Source organism: Manacus vitellinus, unplaced genomic scaffold (assembly GCF_001715985.3).
Source record: "Manacus vitellinus isolate BGI_N305 unplaced genomic scaffold, ASM171598v3 scaffold_87_pilon, whole genome shotgun sequence".
Classification (NCBI taxonomy): domain Eukaryota; kingdom Metazoa; phylum Chordata; class Aves; order Passeriformes; family Pipridae; genus Manacus; species Manacus vitellinus.
In genome coordinates this window covers 1,687,028-1,696,020 of record NW_021940854.1, presented here as the reverse complement: position 1 = coordinate 1,696,020, position 8,993 = coordinate 1,687,028, and the positions used below count along the sequence as shown (strand labels likewise).

At 51.7% G+C, this 8,993-nt stretch overlaps 1 protein-coding gene across 1 annotated transcript in view; it reads right to left on the bottom strand.

The window, feature by feature from the left end:
* The window catches only part of XPO7 (exportin 7), a 38,080-nt gene extending 36,398 nt beyond the window's left edge, over window positions 1-1,682 (bottom strand). Inside the window, exons 1-2 of the mRNA XM_029964996.1 lie at window positions 1,653-1,682; window positions 1,308-1,472 (exon numbers count right to left, since the gene is read on the bottom strand). Coding sequence (XP_029820856.1) covers window positions 1,308-1,472; window positions 1,653-1,682 — 195 coding nt within the window. The remainder of the gene's footprint in view (window positions 1-1,307; window positions 1,473-1,652) is intronic.
* Between the last annotated feature and the right edge of the window lie 7,311 nt (window positions 1,683-8,993).

The window sequence follows — 8,993 nt, the reverse complement described above, 5'->3', positions numbered from 1 at the left end:
AGGAAAAGCTTAATGAGCAAAAGACAATGGAAGTGCCACTGAAAGCAAAAACAGTCAAAATCTGTGAAGTTTCCTAAAATTCCACACCTGGAATTACCCCAGGAGTGTGTCAAGGTACATCAAGAAGCACTTAGAGCTTGCCCTGGGTTGGTAAATCCAGGTTAAAATGTATTTCTTAAGGACCACCCAGCTCTGATCTAATTGATGGAATTCAGGCCCCTAAACTCCCCTGGCTGATCCCACTCCCTAAATTACAGCCAGGGAATGACAGGCATTTTGCCTGTAATATATGGGACTGGACAAAGCTTGGGATCAATGCAGGAAAGCCCTTTATTCCAATATTCCCAAGGTCTGTGGGTACAACAGGAGTCAGATCCCGGAATGAACAAAAACCCCAAATTTGGAGCGAGAATGGATCCCACTCTGGATTAAACTGGGCTTCAGGACCTTTCCTTACAAATACATATCACTATTTGTCCTGAGGTAAACCAGCTCCTCATTCCCACTGGAAAAGCTTCCAATCAAAAGTTTGTCTGGAATCCACTGGGCTTCAAATGTAGGGAGAAGTGAAGTTTTGGGGAAGTTTGTGGAGCCTTTAACATCCGTCTCCTTTCCCTCCTCCCGGAGAACTCAACTCTTCCCAACAGTTTAGTGTTTCCTACTTTATGGACAAGGCTCCAATCTGACAGCAGGAGAGCTGGATGCACGTCCTGCCAAAGGATCACGGGGCACAGCCCTTTGGAACGGGATTTCTGCTGATTCCAAGTGAAAACCAAGCGGCCACTTCCCAGGGAGACAGCTCCGGGAGCCGGGCGGGATTTACTGCCGGCACCATTCCCACCCTTTCTGCCACACTAATTCCACAGCACATGATCCAGCTTTTTTTTTTTCTTTCCTCTGTTTTAACCTGCTGGATTATTAAGCCAACCCTACAGCAGGGGCAGATTTCCAAGGCAACATTCCAGAAGGAGCACCACCGGCTTTGCCCCCTCGGAATTTCCCTGCACACCCCGTTTTCCCTATGGAGAAGCTTCACTCCCACGGGGCTGGGATTCCAACTTAAAGCCCAGCAGCTCTGGGTGGGAGCCTGTGAGAAGCCAGCAGGGCCCACGAGGCAATAAAGTGCCCCCACAGCAGCAGCAAAATCAGCTTTTTTTTGGGCACCGGCGGCTCCCAAATCGAGATCTGGGAGCACGGGTGTGGAATATGGAATATGAACACCCCGCTCCAGCCCCTGGGGGTGTTTCCCTCCTCAGTGCCCCCCTGCAGGGTGGATCTGGGGGGGATTTTGGGGGGGTTTTACGTACACTCCCTCTCTCGAGGAGCAGCTGGCACTTGCTCAGGCAGTCGGGGCTGTTGGTGAACTCCACCAGGGCTTTCTCCGCCTGCAGCCGCGTCGCCGTGTCCGTGGTCTCATACAGCTGCTTGCACAGGTTCTCTAGCTGGGCCAGGCTCTGGAAAACATGGACACACTCCAGTTAGGAACAGGAAGGGGGGCAGGTGAGTTGTGCAGCACCTCAGGGGGGTGTGTTCACACCCCAACGTGTTTGACTCTGCTGATGGCAAAGGGACGAAGACGCCCAGCGCCGAGTTTGGTTCTTCCACTGAGCTCCTGGAATTCCCTGCACAGGAACTTCCCAGTCACCTCTCACACCTGACAAAGTACCACCTGGCCTCCCCATTTTCGCCTTTTCCATGGAATCACAGACTGGACTGGGTTGGAAAGGAGCTTAAAGCCCATCCTGTTCCACCCCCTGCCATGGGCAGGGACATCTCCCACTGGCCCAGGTTGCTCCAACCTGGCCTTGGACACTTCCAGGGATTCAGGGGCAGCCACAGCTTCTCTGGGCAACCTGTGCCAGGGCCTCCCCACCTTCACAGGGGGGAATTTCTCCCCAGTATCCCACCTATCCCTGCCCTCTGGCAGTTTGAAGCCATTCCCTGTGTCCTGTCCCTCCATCCCTTGTCCCCAGTCCCTCTCCAGCTCTCCTGGAGCCCCTGGAAGGGGCTGTAAGGTGTCCCTGGATCCTTCTCTTCTCCAGGTGAACACCCCCAGCCTGGCTCCAGAGCAGAGGTGCTCCAGTCCCCTGACAAGTTTGTGGCCTCCTGTGGATTCACTCCAACAGATCCACATCCTTTTGACCTTGGGAGCACCAGAACCAGACACAGCGATCCAGGGGGGGTCTCCTTAGGTGATAATCCTAATCTGCACATTTTAATAGCCAAAAAAAACCCCACCCTCACATGCATCTCATGTCAGACAGTGCCAAATCCCTCACAAACTTTGTTCCTGTTCCCTTTGCCTGGACTTTATGGAATCACAGAAGTCCCCAAACCATGGGAAGGGAAATAAACCCCCCCTGCAGATTCTGTGTGCTCAGACAGCTGGAAAAGATCCATCCCGAGCTCTGATCTGGGCAGGTGGGCTTCCCCCAGTGAAATCTGAGGTGTCCTAATTTAAAAACAAAAAAAAAGTGCCTTTGCAGACAGAGGGAAAAACATTCCCAGGGTTTGTGCCTCTGGATCTGGAACCGGGTGTTGTCACCTGCACGTGCCGGAGGGTCCCAGGGGTGAAGAGGGACCAGCACAGCGTCCTTTTGTGCTGTTATAAAAACAAGGATAACAACCACTGTCTCCTTCATTTTTGGAGGAGAGGCTGTTATGCAAATCCAAGTCCCGGCTGGGATCAGCCGGTGGATCCGTGTTCCCATCAGGGCACAGCCGAGCGCTTTCCCGACACAGCAATTCCAGCAATTCCAGGCCAAAACCACACCAAGGGGGGGATCTCTGCTGCCAGAATCATCACCAGAGGAAAAGGAACACAGAGAGGGACCCTCTGCAACAGTGCTCTTACTTTGTACCATATTCCAGAGCTCTGATTCTTTCTTATTCTCTTTTTTTTTTTAAAAAGAATCTCACGGAAAATATTGCTCCAATACTTTAGAGGAACGAGAGAAAACTTTGCCAAGTGCCAGAGAGCACCTGGACAGGGTTTCTGAGCAAAGCAAACCCCAAAGACTCAAACCCCACACAGACAATCCCCCAAAAATCTCCCATGAACATAAACCACGGGCCATAAAGCACTGGAAGCCCCCGGACTCCAGTTCAGCTTTTCCCAGCTCCCGCTGCTCCCATCACAGAGCCACTGCCACTTCTTTAAAAATCACTTGGCAAAGCCTCCCCTGCAGGAAGGTGTTGGTGTGGATCATCTTCCCTGGGAGCAACCTGGGCTGGTGGGAGGTGTCCCTGTTGGAATGGGAGGGCATTTAAGGTCCCTTCCAACCCAAACCATTCCACGGGGCCGTGATAACCCTGCCAGCCACTTATCAGCTTGAGAAGCAACACCTTCTGTCCATGGGTGTGGAATCATGGAATCACTGAGGCTGGAAAAGCCCTCCCAGAGCATCAAGCCCACCCTGTGCCCCATCCCCACCTCGTCCACTGAGTGCCACGGCCAGGCCTTCCCTGGGCACCTCCAGGGCTGGGCACTCCAAACCTCCCTGGGCAGTTCCAATGTTTAACCAACCCTTTCCAGGGAGAAATTTCTCCTGATATCCAACCTGAGCCTCCCGTGGCACAGCTTGAGGCCGTTCCCTCTCCTCCTGTCCCTTGTTCCCTGGCAGCTCCCCCCTCCTGTCAGGGGGTTGCAGAGCCAGAAGGTCCCCCCTGAGCCTCCTTTTCTCCAGGCTGAGCCCCCCCAGCTCCCTCAGCTGCTCCAGCCTTTCCCCACTCCATTCCCTCCCCTGGACACAAATCCTTGGGAAGCAGCTCCACCAGCCTGGCAGGACAACAAGGAACCACAGCCCACAACACACTAAAACTCTGGTTAAAAAAAAAAAGGTCCCGAGTTTTTAACAATTTTCCACCCCTGTGCACTAATTCCTGGGGGAGCCAGGGAAGGGCTTTCCCTGGAGTTTTGTTCCCACCTCCCAATGCCAATTCCCTGCGACTCCCAGGCCTCGGTGGCTGCTTTTGTGTGACAGTGGCTGTGACAAAACCCCCTTGTTTGTGCCAGTGCCTGATCCGTGCCAGCCTTCCTGCAGATCCCAGTTAACTCCCTCGGAGCCAGAGGGAACAGGGCACAAGGAAACAGCTCCCAAAATCCAAGAGAACAGCCCGTGTGCCAGCTGGAGACCCGGCACCAGGGACACAGAGGAATGGGCACCAAAGCACAGAATTCCTGAAAAAAATCCCTCCTGTGGAAAAGGCAGGAAGTTGAATCCAACCAGGATTTAAACGTATTTTCAGTGCCTCTGACTGTGCAGCGTCAGCTGGCCCAGGGAATCCTTCATCCTCCTCCTCACAGGATCCCTGGACATGGAGCTCTGAGGGGATGGGGGGCATTTAAGGACACGAGGAGAAGCACCAAAGCCTAGGAGGGCAACTCTGAGGGAAGGCTGAATCCCAAACTTGGGAGTCCTCATCCAACATTTCCTGCCTGTAAATGGTAATTTTATTTTCTTATTTTAATGTGCTCAAATATCCACAAAAAAAAAAACAAAAAAAACCAAACAACAAACAAACCCTCCCCAGATTCCTGAGAACCGTAATCCAAGGAATAAATTTCTCCTATGGAAAACCTTCCACACGCAATTTTTGGGAATGCCTGACTCCCTTTTGTGCCTTAACTCAACTCTTAGTATTGAGCAGAGCAGCTGAGCTGCCCAGATCCCGCATTCCAGGGGCAAAACTGTTGAATTTTCGGGACATTTGAACACTGGCAGTGACACCCAGGCTTATTCCAGGCTGGAAAGCCACACAAGGCCTCGGGCAGCACCTTCTCCTTCAACCAAGATAAAAAAAAAATACCATTGACAGGACGATTATGCTGGGCTGGAGCTCTGGGGGGGCCAGATAAGGAGCAAAGCATGAGACAGCAGGGGCTGGCACAGGGACACTCGGGATCCTGCTGGCACCACGGGCCTGGGCTGGCACGGGATGGGGAGGGATGTGCCCGGAGAGCCCAAAGGAAAACCGGCACTGGGCGGAATTCCAACGAAGCCAAACTCGTGTTATGGGAATCATGGAATAGATTTTAATAGATTAAAATCATCCAGTGCCACCCCCTGCCATGGGCAAGGACACCTCCCACTAGCCCAGGTTGCTCCAGCCTGGCCTTGGACACTCCCAGGGATCCAGGGGCAGCCACAGTTTCTCCTGGAATTCCAGCCCAGCCCCTCCTCGGAAGAATTCCTCCTCAATATCCCACCTAAACCTTCCCTTCTCCAGCTCACAGCTCTGGGAACAGACCAGCACCTCTTATTCCTTTTCCTAACATTTTATGGCTAAGGAATATCAGTGATGGAACCAGGCTGGGAGAGCTGGTGTCAGTCCCAGCCACGATCCAGGGCAGAGCAGAAACCCCCGAGCGAGCGTTTTCCAGCCGGGTGTCCTTGGACTGTAACTCCCCTAATCTCTGTGTTCCCAAACACTGCCCTGGCGACACCAGGGCACGGGGTTTTCCAACAGAATTCCACCAAAACACCGGGATGACCCAGCCATAACAGCCCTGTCCGGCGGGAACAAAGAGGGAGGAACTGGGAGTCAAAAGGATCGGGGTGGGACACCTCACCTGGGACCTCCAAGGACTTCCAAAATCCCCTTTGGATCCTCTAAAGTTCCCCCTGGGACCTCCAAGGTTCCCTCTGGGACCTCCAAGGTTCCTTCCAGAACTTCCAAAGTCCCCTTTGGGACCTCTAAAGTTCCTTCCAGGACTTCCAAAATTCCCCTTTGGGACCTCTGAAGTTCCTTCCAGGACTTCCAAAATCCTCTCTGGGTCCTCTAAAGTTCCTTCCAGGACTTCCAAAATTCCCCTTTGGGACCTCTGAAGTTCCTTCCAGGTCCCTTCCAGGACTTCCAAAGTTCTCTTTAGGACCTCCAAAATCCCCTTTGAGTCCTCTCAAGTTCCCTCCACGACCTCCAAGGTCCCCTGTGAGATGTCCAAAGTTCCTTCCAGGACCTCCAAAGTCCCTTCCAGGACTTCCAGGTGAAGGTCTCCACCTGAGATCTCCAAAATTCCCTTTGAGTCCTCTAAAGTTCCTTCCAGGACCTCCAAGGTCCCTTCCAGGACTTCCAAAGTCCCCTTTAGGACCTCTAAAGTTCCTTCCAGGACTTCCAAAATCCCCTTTGGGTCCTCTGAAGTTCCCTCATGACCTCCAAGGTTCCCTTTGGAACCTTTAAAGTCCCTCCCAGGACCCCCAAAGTCCCCCCAAATTCCCCCCCAGGTGTTGGCTGAGGGCACCAGGAACAAACCTCTCCCTGTGGAGCCCCCCGAGCTCAGGAATTGCTTTTAATCCACCAAAATCTGGATCCTGAACTGCCCCCCTGCCCCATATCCCTCCAGCTTCCAGCTGAAATCCAACATCTCCCGCTGGTAATTCCACAGCTTTGGGGCTGAGCATCCAAACAACAAAGTTTCCAAAGGCACATCACTTAAATAATTCAATTTAAAAAAGGGGAAACGCTGCCGGCCTCTATTTTTAGCCAAACCAGTGTTTCCACCTCCCCAGGTCCACAACATTCCCTTGGGCTATTCCAAGAGAAACCCAAGTCCTCTGTAAGTTTTCAGGGACACGGGGAAGGGGAAAAAGCTGGAAGGAAAAGAAACAAAAACCAGGGATTTGAAGTCATTTGCAGTCAGGCAGCACTTCCCTGAGGGGGAATCACGGATCTCCAGGGTTCCCTCTGGATTCCCAAAGCCAAACTGGGGTTGAGCCAGAAGAAAAACAAAAAAGGATCCTTTGGAATAATTCAGAAACATGCAAGAAGTGGAAAAATTCGGGATTGGGGAAGGAATTGCCTCGGGAAAGGGTCTGGGAAAAACAATCGTGTCCCCTCGGCACGTGGGAACAGCACAAAGGAGATTCCAACCCCGGGGAGGGAAAGGCTGGAAAACTCTGGGATTGGAAACACCCTAAAATCAGATGGTGTGGGAGCAAAAAAGGGGATACAATTCCCTTTTGGGATGCCAGATTCCTGACTTCTCTGCCTCAGCACCTGCCTGAGAATCAGGGAATTCAGGTTGGAAAAGACATCCAAGACTGAGTCCAATCCTTCCCCACCCCAACCATGCCCAGGTGCCACATCCACCATGGAATTTAAATCCCTCCAGGACATCCTCAGGATCCCAAATTTCCCCCATTTCAGCTTTCCAGGACACCCTGTTACCCCTCAGGATCCCAAATTTCTCCCATTTCAGCTTTCCAGGACATCCTGTTTCCTCTCAGGATCCCAAATTTCTCCCATTTCAGCTTTCCAGGACACCCTGTTACCTCTCAGGATCCCAAATTTCTCCCATTTCAGCTTTCCAGGACNTACCTCTCAGGATCCCAAATTTCTCCCATTTCAGCTTTCCAGGACACCCTGTTACCCCTCAGGATCCCAAATTTCTCCCCCCCTGGAGCCAAGCTGAGCACAGCCAATGATAAAAACCCAAAATTGACAATTTTCTGATCACTCAGATGGTTTTTAAAATTCCAATTAAAACACCCAACACGATCCCAAAATCCATCCTCATCCCACCACGGACCTTCTCCCCCAGGAACAGCCACGGAAAAACATTAAAGGAAGTGGAAGAAGAAGTAAAAATGGGAGAAATCTGCTTCCAGAGGGGGAAAAAAAGCAGGAATGGGATTCATTTTTGCCCCCAGAGTGATGACAGTTCCCTGCTTTCCCCATCCCTGCTCCCAGAAGGTCCAACTGTTGTTTACAGGAGTTGGAAAAGCCCAAAATATCTATTTCCAGAGCTTTTTTTAAGTGGGAAAGTTGGTGTAGAACAATTTGCTCGAGGGGTTTTCTTTGCAGCCACGGGGATCATCTGATTCCTCCTGCTCCTGTATCCCTGTCACTGCAGCCTTTGTTCCCTGGGAAAGCACCACAGCCAGCTCCAGGCATGCAATTCCCACTAAAAACTGGGAGAGGTCACTCACAATTCCCGTAATTCCTAATTTTTTGGAGATGAAAACACGATATTCTGGTTCATTGGGGCCTTAAAAGTTTGTCTTTTATCCTTTTCTGCTGCTCCACATGGAAAAGTAAAGAACTTTAGCTGGGATACAGCCCAGAAAAATGGGATTGGGCTTCACCATACCAGGTAAAATCCATAAAAAACGGATTTGGGCTTCATCTCACCAGGTAAAATCCATAAAAAAATGGGTTTGGGTTTTGCCACAGCAGCGAAAAGCCCTAAAAAAATATTTTTGGGCTTCACCACACCAGGTAAAAATCCCCCAAAAATAGGTCTGGGTTTTATCACAAGTACAAAGCCCTAAAAAACAGTTTGGGGCTTCATCTCACCTGGCCCAAATCCCTAGAAAATAATGACAGTACAAGTCCAGAAGTTCCAAAGGCCTGTTCCCACTAAACCAAGGCCCACTCCCAAGGCATATTCCATGGAAACAGCCCTCCCCATCACCCACTGGGGGTGGGCATCTCCCCATGGCACTGGATAACCCCACAGCTGCTGGGATGGGACACAGGGGGTCAGTGTCCCAAATCCAGAGGTTTGGGCTCTGGGAAGAGCCCTCACCAATAATTTCATTTATTGATTAACCCACAACTTCCAGCAGCCACAGAACTCCCTGTTTGGGAGGGAATGTCACACTCTGCTCTCTGCAGGAAAACCCAGAGCTGCAGCTTTTGCCTGCAGGGAAAAAAATCACGGAATCACTGAGTGGTTTGGGTTGGAAGGGACTTTAAATTCATCCCATTCCACTTCCTTCCATGGGCAGGGACACCTCCCACTAGCCCCAATTGCTCCAGCCTGGCCTTGGACACTTCCAGGGATCCAGGGGCAGCCACAGCTTCTCCTGGAATTCCAGCCCAGCCCCTCACTGCCCTCCCAGGGAAGAATTCCTCCTCAATATCCCACCTCAACCTTCCCTTCTCCAGCTCACAGCTCTGGGAACAGACCAGCAGCTCTTATTCCTTTTCCTAACATTTTATGGCTAAGGAATATCAGTGATGGAGCCAGGCTGGGAGAGCTGGGGGGGTTC